Below are 19,993 nucleotides of genomic sequence, written 5' to 3' on the forward strand. Positions count from 1 at the left end.
AATGATGGGCTGAATGGCCTCCCTCTGTTACTCTTCTATGGTTCTGGGTTTTGGTACCAATACAACTGGTGAACTCCAACTGCTTTGCCTTAGTTCAATTATATCATTATCCAACATGAAGGTAAGTTCCTCTTTGACTTGTGCCAGTTTCTCAGGGTTCAGTCTAAAATGGTTTTGTTTAATAAGCAGAGTACTTTCCACATCCAAATTGTGCATAAAGAAGGTTGTCCTGACCTATCTCAACATTATGGCTCATGTTCTTTTAGAAATTTGACTATGTCACCCCGAGACTCTGCTGGAAGATGGTTTAATATTTTATCCAATTTTAAAATTTTTTTTTAACACCTCTGTATTGGCTAATCTTATTAATGGGGGTTTTCTTTCACAGCTTTCAATATTTGCCTCACCTTCTGAGCCCTCAAGTATTTCATTATTCTCTTCCTTCTTTAATATCTGAAGTTGACATGGTTGGTTATCCTCCCTGTCATAATACCATTTCAGCATATCTATGTGACACACTCATTGGGTTCTTCTTCTATTTGGCCAACAAATAACATAGAGATTACCTCACTAAGTTTCCTGTTATCCAAATAAGGTCCACTAAATCCAGCCTTCATTGGCTCACTCGGCGTAGATAACAGGACAAGTACAGTAAGTGCTTACTCAAGTTCTTTTATCTTTAGATCAAAATTTTTATCATTTCTCACTGAGCCATCATCCCCCCGCCCCCCTCCTCATTTGTTACTTTAAAGCCCTTTTTATTACCCTATTTAACCTTTCCACTAGGACACTGGTCCCAACCCAGTTCAGGTGCAGCGCATACTGCTCCCGCTACTGATGTCAGCAGCCCGGGAAATGGAATTACCCCTTCCCACAGCACTGCTTTAGCCTGGTGTTTACCTTCCCGATCTATTTGCCAATTAGTACGTGGCTCAGGTAATAATGACTGAGATTATTATCATTGATGCCCTGCATTTCAATTTAGTTCTTAACTCCTAATGTTCCTTCGCTGTTCTGCCCTATCTTACTGGTCCCACTATGAACCATGACAACCAAATCATCCCCCCTCCCCCCGACCCCCTGACCCACCGCCAACCTCCTTTCCAAGTTTCTCTCCAATTATGCCAAGATCTATTTTTTACCCTAGCACCAGGTAAGTAACATACCCTTTGGGGCTGCAGAGGACGCCCGCTATCCTCCTAATTATTGAATACCGCATGACAAGAAGATTTCTACTCTGCTCCTCCCTTTGGACAGCCTTCCGCTCCATGGTTCTTCAATTACCATGATGGCTGTCCTCCCCGCAGATGTCCTTCTTATCTTCACAGGTAGCAAGTATATTGTTTATGTTGGACAGTATCATTTTCTGCAGGACCACCTCCTCCATTTGCTGACTGACAGTCAAACTCCCCCCCTTCCTACAACTGCGCTTTCCTCTGAGGTATGGTTGTATCTTAGAGAAAATTATGCCGAAATTCCTCCCTCCCTCTCATGTGTCAAAATGTCTCTGACTCATAGTTCAACTTAAGGACTTGGAGGCAGAGCGACTCAAGGCAGAGGCATTTCCTGCAGATGTGTCAGCCTGGGACAGTCTCTCTGTCCACACACTCCCACATATCCAAAGGGCATCCTAAGCTATCATTTCCTGGGTGGCAGTGGAAAGAGAGGTTAAATTAAAACAGAAAAAGGAGGCTTGTGACAAAAGTCGGGTACAGAATATAGTCGAAAGCCAGGCAGAACACAAGGCGAGCTTGGAAAAATATATAAGGACAAAGAGAGAGAGTGAGAAAAGCACAGAAGGGAACACAAAAATCTTCTATAAACATAATAAAAAAGTACAAAGATAATGAAGGGAAAGGCGGGGATGATGATGGGCAGAAAAGGAAATGTTCTGGTGGAGGCAGAGGACATGGCTAAGATACTGCATGAGTATTTTGCATCTGTCTTCAAAAAAATTAGGATGAAGGTAAGGTTGGTGTAGAGAAGGAGAGAGTAGAGAAATTGGACAGGATCAAATGAGATAGAAGAGAGTTGGTAAATAGGTTGGCATCACTCAAAGTGAACAAGTCTCTGGTTCAGACGGGATGTGTCTGAGGGGACTCGAGTGGACATGGCAGAAACTCTAATCACAATATTTCAACCCTCCTCAGATGTGGGAATGGTGACAGATGTCTGCAGCATTGCAGATTTTACCCCCCCTGTTCAAAAAAACTGGAGAGGGACAAACTCCGTAACTACAAACCAATCAATTTAAAGTCTATGGTGGGTCAGCTACCGGGGCAGGGTTTTACGCCCCGTGGGCGGGCACACGCCTGACCCGATCAGACGCAGAGTAGAGCGCGATGATGTCAGGCGAGTGTCCCGACGTCATCGCGCACTCACGCGATATTTCGGTGGGTGGGCGCGCGCGAGAGTCAGCAGCGCGCGCCCACAGATAATTAAGAAGCCTATTAAGGCCCTTAATCAAATAATTGAAACCCGTTCTTCGCTGCCCATCCAACCTTATGGCTGGCGGGCAGGCGAATCGGCCAGACGGCTTTTGGATTTTTTATGAGACCTCATCCATGGGCAGGATGAGATTTCCAACAGTAAGTTTTTAAAAAAAATTTTGGACATCATTTTTAATATGTCCCTGTCCATTTGACTAAGTCACATGTGGGGACATTTTTCTCTCTTTATTTTTGAAATCTTTATTTTTGTTTCTACGATTCTCCAGCTCCCTGAGACAGCTCTTCAGGGAGCTTTCATTGCGCGCTGCCCCGCGCACGCACAGGCTTTAGCGCTCGCCCTCCTCCCGTCCCCGTCCCCGTCCCCATCCCCGCCCCAACGATGCTGAGCTTCTCAGCGCCGGCTCTCACGCTGGCTGCCCATAAATCGGCCCAGCCAACATGAAATCGCAGTCGGGGGGGGGGGGGGTGCCAATCGCGGGCGGCGGGCTGTTTCCCGGCCGCTCCCAGGCCTGCCTGCCCGACGACCGGGAAATCCTGCCCCTAGTGACCACTGTCAAAGACAAAATTAGTTCTCACTCGGGAAGCATGGGTTAATAAGGGCCAGCCAGCACAGATTTATTAAAGGCAAATTGTGGCTAACTAACCTGATTAAGTTATTTTATTAAGTAACAAAGAGGGCTGCTGAAGGCATAGGTGGGCTTTAAGAAGGCACTCGATTTTGTGTCTCAGACAGACTCATTGTGAAGGTCGAAGGACAAACTATTAAAAGGACGATAGTTATGGGCTTCAAACTGGTTAAGGGAGAGGAGGCAGAGAGTAGCGGTGAAGACATGTTTTTCAGACTGGAAAGAAGTATGCAGTTGATACTCTAGGGTTACTATTAGGACCATTGCTTCTCTTGCTTTATTTTTAACATGGGAGCACAATTTCAAAATTTGTGGATGATATGAAATTTGGCAACATAGTAAATAGTGAGCACGATAGTAACAGATTTCAGGAGGCCATAGACAGGCTGGTCGAATTGGTAGACATATGGCTTGTGTAATTTAGGTGGATAAGTGTGAAGTGAAGCACCAAGGGGAACTAAGTTTATTGGTGGTGGCAGTGACCACGGCGGCAGGCCAGAAAGCAGAGGGCAACCCACTCGCAGCCATTTCTGGGAGCCATGACATGATGCCATGCCCGTCGGGCAATTAACTGCCTGGCATTGGGGTTTCCATCCCTTAAAGGGCAAAAGATCCTGCGTCCAGGATTTACCGGCCAATTGGAGGACTGGCACCTCTTCAGTCCTGGCAGTGTCACCGGGAGCTGTGGCCACGACTGGAATGGCACCCAGCCAGGACCGGCGAGATGGACCAGTCTCCGGAACCCAGGTAAGTGGAGCTCAGGTTGGCAGAGGCCAGTCAGGCAGACCCCGGCAAGGTGGAATGGATCGTTGATGAGGGCAAGAGGGGTGTTTCAGTGGGGGTAGCCCTTGCTTCGTCCACAGGGGGCCACCAGGTGCCCGATTAGGAAGGCTCTCCCCAACCCACAGGAATGCCGCCAGCTTTTACTGGGCGGCCTCCTCATGTGGCAAAAGGGCCAATCAGTGGGTATTCTACCAGCGGCGGTGGGATGAAGTCCTTAAGTGGCCCTTAATTAGGCTCAAGGGCCTCAATTGTCCTCCAGGCGGGAAGGCTGTCCTCAAACTTCCATGCCCCTGATTGAATTGCAGGGAGTCGCAAAAGGTAGGCACTCCACCCCTTCCTTCCCTCCCAGTTGTACGTCCCTGGGATCCCAACCCCCAGCGCCCAGCTTACTTCTGGGAGCCAGATTAAATTCCACCCAGAGAAACAATGTTGGAGAGGCAATATAATCTAAACGGTGCTATTTTGGCGGGGTGCAAGAGCAGAGGGAGCTGTGGGTGCCATCGAGCCAAAAAGACGTTCCGCCTATCACCCAAATGAGTAATGTGGTATATGAATTTTAGTGCTAGTGTGATGCTAGGTATGGAGGCCATCTGTTGCAAAGACTAGCGGAGTGTATCAAACAGCACGTCTCAGCTGCTGTTCACAATAGGCAAGGTACAGATTGTACCCAACCAGCCTGCGCTTGCAAAACTTAAAACAGTGTTCAACATTAGATGTGATTCTGTGATTGGACAACATTTGCTGAATAATCCTGAGTGTGCTAAGGATTACGCTGACAACCATTTTAAGATTGTTAGTTGGGCTTTCAGTGTGGCGCATGTGTGCGTACTAGAAACTGCATATATGTACACACAGGGCCCTGTTCTTTGCAGACAGAAAGAACAGGTACACACATTGCGCCTGTTTCAGCTAAACAAAATAACTGACAGTCATTTGCTGACTCATTCCTCAATGCAATACCTTGACCAATCAAGGTCAAGCTGCCTGATTTAAATTTCAAACAATACTTAGCAGTTAGCTGTCAGACACCATCACTGGTGCATTCTTCATGGCAATGCCTCTATCAATCAGAATCCGCTTGACAACCAATCAGCACTCTCTTCTCATACAGGATAAATTGTTGTTTTCCCCTTATATTGGTATTCTTGTGAAGTGTCCTGATGAATGCAAGACAAAAAGCTTTGACATGTCGCTTTTTTCAGCAATGCTCAAGTTCTGTGCTACCAAATGACTATTTGTGGGAGAGTCCAAAACTATGAGCCACAAACGCAAGATATTAATAATAAATCCAATAGGGTAAAAAGCGGAAAATTCTCTAATAAGAGAGCGGACAAGATGTGTAACTCACTGCCAAGGAGGATAGGATTCAGGAAAATAGCTTAGATGCTTCAAAAAGGAGACTAGCCAAGCACACGGGAGAAAAGGGAATAGGAAAGATATGCTGAAAGGCTGCGACGAGGTAGACAGGGTAAAAATCACATGAAATATTTGCTGACTCTTCTGGCGTGAAGAGGCCTCAACTTAAGGGGCTAGGCCTAATGACTATATTTAAATTAGGGTCTGATGATGCATTGCAGACACTTACACTGTGTTGGGTGCTGCTTCCCTGATTCTCAACCCAAACCCCCATCTAGCTGTGGAGAGCCGTGGGAAATGCCCAGACCACAACTTGCTCAGCTGCTGAGATCTCCCAGTGCCCTGGCCAACATTTATACCTCACCCCATATCATTCATACACACCCTTGCTGCTATAAGCATCAGCAAAATGATAATATGTTGAAGTTTATTGACCAGTTTTGATTTATAACCAACACTTCAATATAAAAACAGCAAAAGCACCAACGCCAGCAATTAAAGGATAAACCATTTTATTTCTGACCGGAACTGAACTTTTCATTATCCTCGGTGGCTCATATTCATTAGGTCACTCGGTAGGTTTTCAAGTTTTTGGAAGAGCATCCAGAGGTTGGGCCTCATACTCAAACTTGCCATCTCCATACACCTTCAACGATGCTCCAGTCCTGCTCTGATCCATGACAACGTGCAAGAATCCCTCTGCAATCTGGGAGGTCCTAAAAAAAAAAGATGGGGATTCCTGAACATCTATCTAATTCGTTTTAAATGCCCTACAAACAGCAGAAATCATTCCAGCAGGTCAAAGCAGCTCAGCACTGTGGGTATTCCTGGGGTTGTTGGCACAGCTGCTCTCACATCATCGACAACACGAACCTGTACACTCGTCAAAACAAGTATCTAGATTCCGGGACGAATGCCAGAGAATGCAGCAATCATTCTGTGTCACCATAGTCACTTCAAGGACACGACCACAGATATGCCTGGTGGACATACGTCCACATACACACATTCCATGTAGACGTTTGAACTGTGGTCACCCTGACCAATCCCTCACCTCTTTCTGACTGTTGTTATACTCACGTCGCAATTCCAACCATCGCAACCATTGCCTGAACCTTCTCCTTCTGTCCTGAAAGCTTCGACGATTGCAGGCTTTCCAAAAGGACGGTTTCAGCAAAACCAGGACACAGCACATGTAATTTAACTCCATGCTTCTCAAAGCAGGTCAACTGAAAACAGAAATTCTGCCGTGTTACAAACTCTCCGATATTAGTCGGATTTTTCGACATTCCGACGAGAAGATCCCAGGTCCTAGTCTAAGCAGGGTTTGCTGTTCGGGGCCCAGCTACCATAGGAACATAGGATACAGGAGCAGGAGTAGGCCATTTGACCCCTTGAGCCTGCTCTGCCATTCAAGTAGATCATGGCTGATCTTCTAACACAATGCCATTTTCCTGCACTATCCCCATATCTCTTGATATCTTTACTACTCAGAAATCTGTCGATTCCTACCTCGAACATACTTAAAGATTGAGCCCCCACAGCCCTCTGGAGTAGAGAATTCCAAAGTTTCACCACCCTCTGAGTGAAGAGACTCCTCTTTTTCTTTTTCTTCTTCTCCTTCAGGCAGTGACTAGTGGGGTACCACAGGGATCGGTGCTGGGACCCCACTATTCACAATATATATTAATGATTTAGATGAGGGTACTAAATGTAATGTCTCCAAATTTGCAGATGACTGGGTGGAAGGGTGAGCTGTGAGGAGGATGCAGAGATGCTTCAGTGTGATTTGGACAAGCTGAGTGAGTGGGCAAATGCATGGTGGATGCAGTATAATGTGGATAAAAGTGAGGTTATCCACTTTGGTAGCAAAAACAGGAGGGCAGATTATTATCTGAATGGCTATAAATTGAGAGAGGGGAATGTGCAACGAGACCTGGGTGTCCTCGTACACCAGTCACTGAAGGTAAGCATGCAGGTGCAGCAGGTGATAAAGAAGGCAAATGGTATGTTGGCCTTCACAGCCAGAGGATTTGAGTACAGGAGCAGGGGTGTCTTGCTGCAATTGTACAGGGCCTTGGTGAGACCACACCTGGAATATTTTGTGCAGTTTTGGTCTCCTTTTCTGAGGAAGGATGTTCTTGCTATAGAGGGAGTGCAGCGAAGGTTTACCAGACTGATTCCTGGGATGGTGGGACTGACATATGAGGAGAGGTTGAGTTGGTTAGGATTATATTCGCTGGAATTCAGAAGAATGAGGGGGGATCTCATAGAAACCCCTATAAAATTCTAACAGGACTAGACAGGGTAGATGCTGGAAGGATGTTCCCGATGGTGGGGGAATCCAGAACCAGGGGTCACAGTCTGAGGATACGGGATAGACCATTTAGGACTGAGATGAGGAGAAATTTCTTCACCCAGAGAGTGGTGAGCCTGTGGAATTCGCTAACACGGAAAGTAGTTGAGACCAAAACATTGTATGTTTTCAAGAAGGAGTTAGATATAGCTCTTGGGGCGAAAGGGATCAAAGGATATGGGGAGAAAGCGGGAGCAGGCTATTGAGTTGGATGATCATTCATGATCATAATGAATGGCGGAGCAGGCTCGAAGGGCCAAGTGGCCTACTCCTGTTCTTATTTTCTATGTTTCTATGTTTCTCTTCTCAGTCCTAAATGGCATACCTCTTATTCTGAGACTGTGTCCCCTGGTTCTAGTCCCTCAGCCAGGGGAAACATCCTTCCTGCATTTATCCTGTCGAGCCCAGTAAGAATTTTGGATGCTTCAATAAGGTCACCTCTCATTCTTCCAAACTTAGACAGGCCCAGTCATCTCAATCTCTCCTCATAGGACAATTCCACATTCCAGAAATCAACCTGGTGAACCTTCACTGCCCTCCCTCAATGACAACTATATCCTTCCTTACGTAACGAGACCAAAACTGCACGAAATACTCCAGATGCAGGGCTCTATACAACTGCAGCAAGACATTTTTATTCCTGTACTCAAATCCTCTTGTAATAAAGGCCAACACACCATTTGCCTTCCTAATATTTTGCTGCAGCTGCATGCTAGCTTTCAGTGACATATGATCAAGGACACCCAAGTCCCTTTGGGCATCTATACTTCCCAAGCTCTCACCATTTAAGAAATATTCTGCATTTCTGTTTTTCCTACCAAAGTAGGTAGTTTTGCATTTTTTCATATTATATTCCATCCTTTTTTGAATTCATTCATGGGGTGTGAGCATCGCTGGCTAGGCCAGCATTTATTCCCCATTGCTAATTGCCCTTGGGAAGGTGATGGTGAGCTGCCTTCTTGAACCACTGCAGTCCATGTGGTCAGGTCCACTCACAGTGCTGTTAGGGAGGGAGTTCCAGGATTTTGACCCAGCAACAGTGAAGGAACAGTGTCGTATTTCCAAGTCAGGATGGTGAGTGGCTTGGAGTGGAACTTCCAGGTGGTGGTGTTCCCATGTGTCTGCTGCCCTTGACCTTCTAGATGGTAGCAGTCGTGAGTTTGGAAGGTGCTTTCTAAGGAGCCTTGCTGAGTTCCTGCAGTGCATCTTGTAGATGGTACACACTGCTGCTACTGTGTGTAGGTGGTGGAGGGAGTGAACATTTGTGAATCTGGTGCCAATCAAGCGGGCTGCTCTGCCCTGTATAGTGTTGAGCTTCTGCAGCGCTGTTGGAGCTGCACTCATCCAGGCAAGTGAAGAGTATTCCATCACACTCCTGACTTGTGCCTTTTAGATGCTGGACAGGCTTTGGGGAGTCAGCAGGTGAGTCACAGGGTTCCTTGCTTCAGACCTGCAGCCACAGTATTTATTTGGCTAGTCCAGTTCATTTTCTGGTCAATGGTAACCCCCAGGATGTTGCTAGTGGGAGATTTAGCAATAGTAATGCCATTGACTGTCAAGGGGCGAGGGTTAGATTCTCTCTTGTTGGAGATGGTCATTGCCTGGCACTTGTGTGGTGTGAATGTTACTTGCCATTTATCCAAGCCTGATATTGTCCAGGTCTTGCTGCATTTGGATTTGGACTGTTTCAGTATCTGAAGAGTCGCTATGGTGCTGAATAGTGTCAGTCATCAGCGAACATCCCCACTTCTGACATTGATGAAGCAGCTGAAGATGGTTGGGCCTGTGACACTACCCTGAGGAACTCCTGCAGTGATGTCCTGGAACTGAGATGACTGACCTCCAACAACCACAGCCATCTTCCTTTGTGCTAGGTATGACTCCAACCAGCGGAGAACTTTCCCCCTGATTCCCATTGGGCAAACGGAGTGCAGTTGAGGTAACTGAATGAAAGACTTGGAGTTTGGTGAGAGAGGGAGTTGTAAGCGTTAATTTTGTTCTCAAATTTTGCTTTTAAAATCTAATCTAGTCTGTAATTAGCAGTAACTGGAAATTACTGTGAAAGCAGGCTAAGTTCTTTCTTTCTTGCAGTTGAGACAGGGTAAACTCACTCTCAGCTGTAGGACCTGAGTAGTTAATTAGCTAACTGGTAGAATCTGGTTACTGTCGCCCCAGTTCAGTTTACTATAAATTCAGGTCTCTTTAGTGTAGGGAGGAGGAGGGGTTCTTGCTCTATGACAGGGGAAGGAGCTAGGTGGGTATCTGGTAAGTTCTATTCTCTCCCTAAGGTTTAAAATAGTACACAAATTGGTGGTAAAGTTAATAAAATATATAAAGTAGCAACATAAATAAGTGACTAACATATTTAAGTAATTGTTTAAAACACATTAAGGCTGGCAGGACAGGTGATGTGTCAAGGCTGCAGCATGTGGGTGCTCCTGGATAACATTGTGATCCAGGGCAAACACGTCTGCAGTAAATGTTTACGGCTTGAGGAACTTCGGCTCAGAGTCACTGAGGTGGATGCGGAGCTGCAGACTTTACAACACATCAGGGAGGGGAATCCAGTTACCTGGATTCTTTATACCAAGAGGCAGTCACACCACTTAGGATAGGGTCTTCTGATTTGGTCAGTGGTCAGGGACAGGAGGGTGTGACTGCGATTGAGAAAGGGAAGGGGAGCCAGAAGGCAGGAGTGTGAGCCTCTGCAATGGCAAATTAGGTTTGTGAGAATGGGGAGTTAATAGTAGATAATAAGGAAATTGCGGATGAAATGAACAAATATTTTGCTTCTGTCTTCACTATAGGGGATACAAAAAACATTCCAGTAATAGCTGTAAATCAGGATGTGGAGGGGAGAGAGAGAAGCTTGGTGAAATCACAATCACTAGGTAAGCGATACCGAGCAAACTGATGGAGCAGCGGGCTGACAAGTCTCCACGTCCAGATGGACTTCATCCGAGGGTCTTAAAAGAGGTGGCTAATGAGATGGTAGATGCGTTGGTGTTAATTTTCCAAAATTTGCTAGATTCTGGAAAGGCTCCATCAGACTAGAAAGTAGCAAATATAACCCCTCTATTCAAGAAGGGAGGGGGCCAGAAAACAGGAAGCTATAGGCCAGTTAGCTTGATGTCTGTCGTGGGGAAGGTGTTACAATCGATCATTAAGGAGGTTATAGCTGGGCACTTAGGAGAGCTCAAGGTGATGGGAAGAGTCAGCCTGGTTTTATGAAAGGGAAATCATGTTTAACTAATTTAATGGAGTTCTTTGAAGGAGTAGGATGTGCGGTGGATAGAGGGGAGCCTGTAGATGTACTGGCACTTGGATTTCCAGAAAGCATTTAATAAGATACCACATCAAAGGTTATTGTGGAAAATAAAAGCTCAGTGTAGGGGATAATATGTTAGCATGGATAGAAGATTGGCTGGCTGGCTGGCAGAAACAGAGTATTCATAAATGGGTCTTTTTTTGATTGGCAGGATGTGACGAGTGGAGTCCCGCAGGGGTCTGTGCTGGGATCTCAACTTTTTACAATGTACATCAATGACTTAGATGAGGGGAGTGAAGGCATGGTAGCTAAATTTGCAGATGACACAAAGATAGGTAGGAAAGTATGTTTTGAAGAAGACATAAGGAGTTTGCAGACAGATAAGTTGATAAGTTGAATGAGTGGGCAAAAATCATATAGAGTATAATGTGGGAAAATGTGAAGTTGTCCACTTTGGTAGGAAGAATAAAAAAGAGTATTACTTAAACAGAGAATGAATGCAGAATTCCGAGGTGCAGAGAGATCTAGGTGTTCTCGTGCCTGAGTCACAAAAAGTTGGTATGCAGGTAGGTACAGCAAGTAATCAAAAAGGCTAATGGAATGCTATCCTTTATTATGAGAGGAATTGAACATAAAAGTAAGGATGTTATGCTTCAATTATACAGGGCATTGATGAGACCGCATCTCGAATACTGTGCGCAGTTTTGGTCTCCTTTTTTAAGGAAGGATATAAATGCGTTGGAGGCAGCTCAGTGGATGTTTACTAGATGGATACCCGGAATGAGCGGGCTTGTCTTATGAAGATAGATTGGACAGACTGGGCTTGTTTCCACTGGAGTTTAGAAGAGCGAGGGATGATTTGATTGAACTATATAAGATATTGAATAGTCTTGACAAGGTGGACATTGAAAGGATGATTCCTTGTGTAGGTGAGCCCAGGTCTAGGGGACACTGTTTTAAAATTAGGGATCGCCCTTATAGGACAGACATGAGGAGAAATTTTTTTCTCACAGAGGATTGTGCAACTTCGAAACTCTGCCTCAGAGGGTGGTGGAGGTGGGGTCACTGAATTTTAAGGCAGAGGTAGTTAGATTCTTGTTAGTCAAGGGAATCTAAGGTAATCGGGGGTAGATGGGAATGTGGAACTCGAAACACAAACAAATCAGCCATGATCTTATCGAATGGGAGAGCAGGCATGAGGGACTGAATGGCCTACCTCTGCTCTTATTTTGTATGTATGTTCATATGACTCCAATTTTGCTAGGGCTCCTTGTTGCCACATTCGGTCAAATGCTACCTTGCAGTCACTCTCGCCTCACCTCCGGAATTCACCTCTTTTGTCTGCGGTAGAACCAAGGTTGTAATGAGGTCAGGAGCTGAGTGGCCCTGGCGGAATCCAAACTGAGGACAATGAGCTGGCTATTGCTAAGCAAGTGTTCTTGATAGCACTGTTGATGACCTCTTCCATCACTTTACTGATAATCAAGAGTTGACTGATGGGGCGTTAATTGGCTGAGTTGAATTTGTCCTGCTTTGTGTATGGGACATATCTGGGCAATTTTCCACATTGCCACATACTTGCCAGTGCTGTAACTGTGCTAGGGACATGGCAAGTTCTAGAGCACAAGTCTTCAGTACTATTGCCAGAATACTGTCAGGGCTCAGAGTCTTTGCAGTATCCAGTGCCATCAGCCATTTCTTGATATCACGTGGAGTGAATCGAATTGGCTGAAGACTGGCATCTGTGATGCTGGGGACCTCTAGAGGAGACTGAGATGGATCATCCACTAAGCACTTCTGGCTGAAGATTGTTGCAAATGCTTCAGCCTTATCTTTTGCACTGATGTGCTGGGCTCCCCCAACAGTTGGGATGGGGATATTTGTGGAGTCTCCTCCTCCAGTGAGTTGTTTAATTGTCCACCACCATTCACAACTGGATGTGGCAGGATTGCAGAGCTTAGATCTGATCCATCAGATATGGAATCACTTAGCTCTGTCTATCACCTGCTGCTTATGCTGTTTGGCATGCAAGTAGTCCTGTGTTGTAACTTCACCAGGTTGACACTTTATTTTTAAGTATGCCTGGTGCTGTGCCTGGCATGCTCTCCTGTACTCTTCATTGAACCAGGGTCGATCCCCTGGCTTGAAGGTAATGGTACAGTAGGAATATGCCAGGCCATGAGGTTATAGATTGTGGTTGAGTACAATTCTGCTTCTGCTGCTGGCCCACAGCACCTCATGGTTGCCCAGTCTTGAGTTGCTGGATCTATTTGAAATCTTTCCCATTTAGCACAGTGGTAGTGCCACACAACACGATGGAGTAACATACTAACATGGACTGAGAATTGGTTAATGGGCAGAAAACAGAATAGGAATAATTAGGTCATTCTGAGGTTGGCAGGCGGTGACAAGTGAGGTATTGCAAGGATCAGAACTTGGGCCACAGCCATTCACAATCTATGCGAAGATAGGACATAGTCTCCACAAGGACTGCGGTAGTCACTCACACCAATACTGTCATGGACAGATGCATCTGTGCAGGCAGGTTGGTGAGGATGAGGTCATGTATGTTTTTCCCTCTTGTTGGTTCCCTCACCAGCTGCCGCAGACCCAGTCTAGCAGCTATGTCCTTCAGGACTTGGCCAGCTCGGTCAGTTGTGGTGCTACCGAGCCTCTCTTGGTGACGGGTATTGAAGTCCCCCACCCAGAGTACCTCTGCTATGTCCTTGCGCACTCACTTAGCCTTTCTAAATCCTCTTGAAGTCGCTTTACATGCTCCTCACAATTCACATGGCTACCTAGTTTTGTGTCATAAGCCAGCTTGGAAATATTACATTTGGTCTCCATATCCAAATTGTTGATATAGATTGTGAATGGCTGTGGCCCAATTTCTGATCCTTGCAATACCTCACTTGTCACCGCCTGCCAACCTCAGAATGACCTAATTATTCCTATTCTGTTTTCTGCCCATTAACCAATTCTCAGTCCATGTTAGTATGTTACCCACAATCGCATGTGCTCTAATTTTGTTTACTAATCTCTTATGCAAGGCCATGTCGAAAGCTTTCTGAAAATCCAAAAATACCACATCCACTTGTTTCTGCTTATCTATTCTGCAAGCTACATCCTCAAAAAGCTCTAACAGATTGGTCAAACATGATTTCCCTTTCATAAATCCACGTTGACTCTGCTCAATCCTACCGTTATTTTCTAAGTGTTCAGTCATCTCATCCTTCATAATGGATTCTAGCATTTTCCCTACTGCTGATGCCAGGTCTGTAGTTCCCCATATTCTCTTTCCCTCCTTTCTTGATCAGCGGGGTTACATTTGCTACCTTCCAATCTGCAGGACCCATTCCAGGATCCGTAGAATTTTGGAAGATGACCACCAATAAATCCACTATTTTTATAGCCAGCTCTTGCAACATTCTGGGATGTAGGTCATCAGGGCCAGGGGATTTATCAACTTTCAGTCCCACTAATTTCTACTTTTTTATTAATACTAATTTTGTTCAGTTCCTTATTCCCACTAGTCCCTTGGTGCTGGATAGATTTTTGTATCTTCCTCCTTGAAAACAGACAGGAAGTATTTGTTTAGTCTCTCTGCCATTTCCTTATTCCCCATTATAAATTCTCCTGTCTCTGTCTACAATGAGGCTACATTTGTCTTTGCAAACCTTTTCCTTTTTAGATACCTACAGAAGTTTTTACGGTCTGTTTTTGTGTTTCTCACTGGTTTACTCTCATTTTCTAATTTCTCTTTCTTTATCAGTTTTTTGGTCCTCCTCCTTTGCTAAATTCTAAAAATCTCCCAATCCTCAGGTTTACTATGTTTTTGGCACCCTTATAAGTCTCTTCCTTTGATCTAATATAATCTTTAACTTCTCTTGTTATGTACAGTTGAATTACTTTTCCTGTTGGATTTTTGTACCTCAGAGGAATGTAAGGGTAGGGGGGTGGCAGAGGGGGGGAGGTATTTTTATGCCACGTTTTTTCAGCTATTCTCTGCTATTTGCTTGTTACAGTTTTGCTGAAGTTCAGTTTGTGGTTTAACTGTTTTGTCAAATTGCGAAGCATGCTTGTTATGGATGTGAATGGGGAACTTGATGATTTCATGTGCAGAATTTGCAAAGGATGATAGAAGATGACAGACTGAAAATGCTGCTAAGCGTGATGGGAAAAAATTGACAATATTGTAAAAGTGAACTGGTTGTGAAAAAGGTTAATGGGTGACCTTTGGCTGCACAACCTTGTTGCGCAAGGACTGTAGAAGTGATAAATTGATTATTGAACAGTTCAGCAGAATGTGGTAAGGAAGGGTCCTTTGACAGGAGAAGGGGAAGGTGATAAACTTTAATTGATTCGAGTAGTTGAATTCGAGGAGAACAATCACCAGAAGTTTGACCTTTGGCTCGAAACACAATTTCGTCCAAGGCGATGTCAAGATAAAGGTGTGGAGCAACCACAGCGGAGTCACAAAATAGTGTTAACTATGTCAGCTAAAGTAATGACATCTTGAAGACACATGCTAGCTGACGAGGTCTACAGTCAGACTGTATAAAAGAGTGGGCATGAAGATAACGGACACTGCAGTCAGGAAGAGGGTGACCTTGTCAGGCTTGGGGGAGGCAGTGGCATAGGGGTATTGTCACTGGACTAGTAATCCAGAGACCCAGGGTAATGCTCTGGGGACCTGGGTTTGAATTCCCATCACATCAGAAGATGGAATTTGAATTCAATAAAAATCTGGAATTAAAAGTCTAACGATGACCTTGAAACCATTGCCAATTGTAGTAAAAGCCCATCTGGTTCACTAACGCCCTTTAGAGAAGCAAGGTAACCAAACAGACCTCGAAGTCCTGAGCAAAGTGAATCTCGCCAGGTGCACGTCGCTTATGTACAATTGTGAAACACGTTGGCGTGATATCCGAATGATCTAGAGTGGGGGGGCGGGGGGATGGTTCTCAGGAGTAGGCCTTATAAAGAGATGCTAAAGTATTGAAATTAGGTTCCGGACGTGCGGCAGCAGGAAATGCAGCCCACAGGTGAAGCGGACGATCGCTAACTGGTTTCACAACGCGTAAAACCAACTTTTGGCCTTCTCACCATATGGTCCACTCACACCGCCAAACATGCCCGCTGCCAACGAGAGAGGAAAATTCAGCACTAGTTATACAGGAAGCCATTAATCTTTGCAATATGATAGAACACTTACAGCCAGTGATTTAGTGAATCCCACCACGCCATGCTTCGAGGCTGAATAAACTGGTGCAATGCTAAAGGGAATCAGACCTGTTCACCACAAGGCAGCAAAGAAAAAACATTAAACACTCCATCAAATAGAACAAGTGACTATGTGAAAATGCATAGAAGTTACAGCATGGAAACAGGTCATTCGGCCTATGTAGTCCATGTCAACATTTACTCTCCACACAAACAAATAGTTCTAATTACATTTACCTGTGCTGTTCTCAAATTTCTTCAACCCCTTATCCTCGACCTCTCCAATCTAAGCTTTAATATTGCAAGTTTCTGCCCCATCCACTAACTCTGGAAGATAATGCTATAGCCACACGTCTGGAGGTTGCTCCTGCCCTCTTCTAAATCTCGTGTTTAATCTTGTATCAATGATCCCTCAAATTATCGGAAACACAGTCTGTTTCTGTATACCCTGGCCCATCCTTCCATAATATCAAAAATTTCTATCACATTGCCCAACATGTGCACCGTTTTAATTAAAATGTCTCATTTCCCAATCTTTCTTTATATTTGTATTTTGTTAAACCAGGCAGATTTCCAGTGAATCTGGGCGGTTCACCCTGTAAATCTTTAACATCCTTCCTATAGTGCGGAGCTTAACACTGCACACAGTATCTAACTCAGGTTATATTCAGGTCTCTAAAGGCTCATCGTTACCTCTTGATTTTTAAAGTACAATTTCTTACTCACAATGAATTCCATCTATTATCTTTAAACCTATTGCCCAACCTTAACAACATTTCCTTTAGTCTGTTACAGCCAGGGGAGATATGTGAGATAGTTCCCCTTTTCTCCACCTCTCGACTAACCGCAACAAGATGTGTTTTAAAGAAGTAAAAATAGAAAATGCTAAAAAAAAACTCGGCAGTTCTGGCAGCATCCATGGAGAAATAGGACTAATATGCCGAGCCCTTATGATGCTTCTCCAGAGCTGAAGAGAGGTAAAAATATGATGGGTTTTATACTGTTGAAGAGAGGGGGTGGAGCAAAAGAGGCCAGGGATAGGCAGGAGCTCAGGTGAGCTTTGACAAGGATGTCATGGACGCAAGACAAATGGAGTGGTAATAATATTGTTAAAGACTAAGGCAGGTGCCATTCGTTGCATAAAGGGTTAGGTAGCAGAATGTGTCGATTGCAGAACAAAGGGCAGCACTCTCTGAAAGTAAAACACGAGAACGAGTTAAAGGCTGGCCCTGTGGGGGTAGGGGTTGGGGGAAAATAATATCAAAATGGAGGACAGCGTTCATGGTGTGAAGTTTTGAACTCATTGTTAAGTCTAGAAGGCTGTTAAGTGCCTAATCGGAAGATGAGGTGCTTTTCCTCCAGTTTGCATTGGGCTTCACTGGAATATTTTAAGCAGGCCAAGGACAGAAACGTGGGCATGAAAGCAAGATGGAGAATTGAAATGGCAAGGGGCAGGAAGGTCGGGGTCAGGCTTATGGACTGAGCGAAGGTGTTCCACAAAGCAGTCACTCAGCTTAAGTTTCGTCTCCCCAATGTAGATGTGACCACATTGTGAGCAGCGAATGCAGTAGACTAAATTGAAAGAAGTGTAAGTGAATTGCTGCTTCACTGGAAGGAGTGTTTGTGGCCTTGAATGGTGAGGAGGGAGGCGATAAAGGACCGGTGTTACACATCCTGCAATTGATGAGAAGGTACCGTAGGAAGGGGGTGAGGTGATGGAGGAGTGGACCAGGGTGTCACAGAGGGAATGGTCCCTACAGAATGCTAACAGTGGAGGTGAGGGGAAGATGTGTTTGGTGGTGGCATCATGCTGGAATTGGTGAAAATGGCAGAGGATGATCCTTTGAATGCAGAGGCTGGTGAAAGTGAGGACAAGAGGAACCTTATCATGGTTCTGGGGAGGGGAAGTGGTGTGGGCAGAAGTGGGTTGCACACGGTTGAGGGCCCTTTCAACCACAGTGTGGGGGGAAACCTCAGCTCAGGAAAAAGGAAGACGTGTCAGAAACACCACTTTGGAAGGTAGTATCATCAAGACAGAGGCAGAGGAACTGGGAGAATGGAATGGAGTCCTTACAGGAAGCGGGGTATGAGGAGGTTCAAGAAGGCAGATCATGGGCAATGAACGCTGGCCTAGCCAGCGAAGCCCACATCCTGTACAACGAATAAAAAAAATGGTGTGGTCGAGGTAACTGTGGGAGTCAGTGGACTTGAAATAACAGTCTATCACCAGAAATGGAGGCAGAGAAGTCAAGGAAGGGAAGGGAAGTGTCGGTGATGGACCATGTGAAGGTGAGGGAGAGGTGGAAATTGGAAGCAAAATCGATCAATTTTTCCAGGTCCAGGTGAGAGCATGAAGCGGCACCAAAACAGTCATCAATGTACATAAAACAGAGTCGTGGGAGGAGGTCTGGGACAAGGAATGATGCACATACCCCACAAAAAGACAGGCACAACTGGGGCCCATGTGGGCACCCATATCTACACCTTTTATTTGGAAGAACTGAGACATGTTAAAGGAAAAATTGTTCAATGAGAGAACAAGTTCAGCCAGGCAGAGGAGGGTGGTGGTGGTGGATGGGGATTGTTTGGGCCTCCATTCAAGGAAGAAGAGAAGAGCCCTCAGACCATCCTGGTGGGGGATGGAAGGGGATAGAGGGATTGAACATACATAGTGAAGAGGAGACAGTTAGGGCCAAGAAACTGGAAATTGTTAAAATGCTTTGGGCATCAGAGGAATCATAAATGTAGGTGGGAACAGACCAGACAAAGGGAGATAGAATAGAGTCAAGATAGGAAGAAATGAGTTCTGTAGGGCAGGAACAGGTTAAAATGATGGGTCTACCAAGACAGTCCTGTTTGTGGATGTTGGGAAGGAGGTAGAAGCAGGCTATGTGGGGTTGCAGGACTATGAGGTCAGAATCTGTGGAAGGAAGATCTCCAGAGGAGATGAGGTCAGTGACAGTCCTGGAAACAATGGCTTGATGTTCAGTGGTGGGATCATGGTCCAGGGGGAGGTAGGAAGAAGTGTCTAAGAGTTGGTGCTCAGCCTCTGCAAGGTAGAGGTCAGTACGCCAGACAACAACAGCACCACCCTTGTCGGCAGGTTTGATAACAAAGTCAGGGTTGCACCTGAGAGAACAGAGTGCAGCAAGTTCAGAAAGAGACAGGTTAGAGTAGGTGAGAGCAATTAAGACAGCTGATGTCATGCCTACAGTTCTCAATGAAAAGATCAAGAGCAGGTAAGAGGCCAGAGGGAGGGGTCCAGGTAGAGGGAGAATACTGGAGGTGGGAGACAGGATCTGTCAAACAGGGCGAGATTTCCTGCCCAAAGTGAGCACAGAGACAATGGCTATGGAAAAATAAGAGTTCAGCATCGTGCGCAGCCCGAAATGCATTGAGATGAAGGCATAAGGGGATAAAATTGAGTCCTTTGTGGAGCATTTTAAAGAAATGATTTAACTCCTTGCATGCTGTCACTTTTAAGAACAGACACAAAACATGCTTTCCCGTACGTTTAAGTTAAAAGAATAAACGTTTATTTTCTCAACACCCGAAATATAAATGCAACAACATTCACACAAGACACACATACAAGAGAGAAGATGATTACATGAGATGTTGCATTCACTTAGATTTCTTACAGGATCAAAAATTTCACTTCTTTTATCAATCGTCAAGATGGTAGTTGGGATCTCTCCCTTTTGTTGTGGGCAATCTTCTCCTCCATCAAGACAGATGAAGAGACTGTGAACAGGATGGATACCAAGGCAGATGATAACAATGCCTGCCTTCTGTGCGTGCTAAGTGGGCCCATGTAAGGGCTGAGGATGCCAGCTGCACAGTATGTGAGATGAAGATGTCAAAGTATGTGGGAGAGTCAGTGTGCTGGTAGTGTGTGAGATGATCCAAAGAGGTCATGGGCGAGGTGGAT

The 19,993-nt window shown here is 45.2% G+C and overlaps 1 protein-coding gene across 1 annotated transcript in view; it reads right to left on the reverse strand.

Annotated features, from left to right (window-relative positions):
- Positions 1-5,710: 5,710 nt before the first annotated feature.
- LOC144686007 (15-hydroxyprostaglandin dehydrogenase [NAD(+)]-like) overlaps positions 5,711-19,993 on the reverse strand; it is a 121,827-nt gene continuing 107,544 nt past the window's right edge. Inside the window, exons 6-8 of the mRNA XM_078551124.1 lie at positions 16,055-16,131; positions 6,296-6,444; positions 5,711-5,931 (exon numbers count right to left, since the gene is read on the reverse strand). Coding sequence (XP_078407250.1) covers positions 5,799-5,931; positions 6,296-6,444; positions 16,055-16,131 — 359 coding nt within the window. The 3' untranslated portion in view covers positions 5,711-5,798. The remainder of the gene's footprint in view (positions 5,932-6,295; positions 6,445-16,054; positions 16,132-19,993) is intronic.

The sequence above is a fragment of the Cetorhinus maximus genome, chromosome 10 (genome assembly GCF_964194155.1).
Source record: "Cetorhinus maximus chromosome 10, sCetMax3.hap1.1, whole genome shotgun sequence".
NCBI classification, from domain to species: domain Eukaryota; kingdom Metazoa; phylum Chordata; class Chondrichthyes; order Lamniformes; family Cetorhinidae; genus Cetorhinus; species Cetorhinus maximus.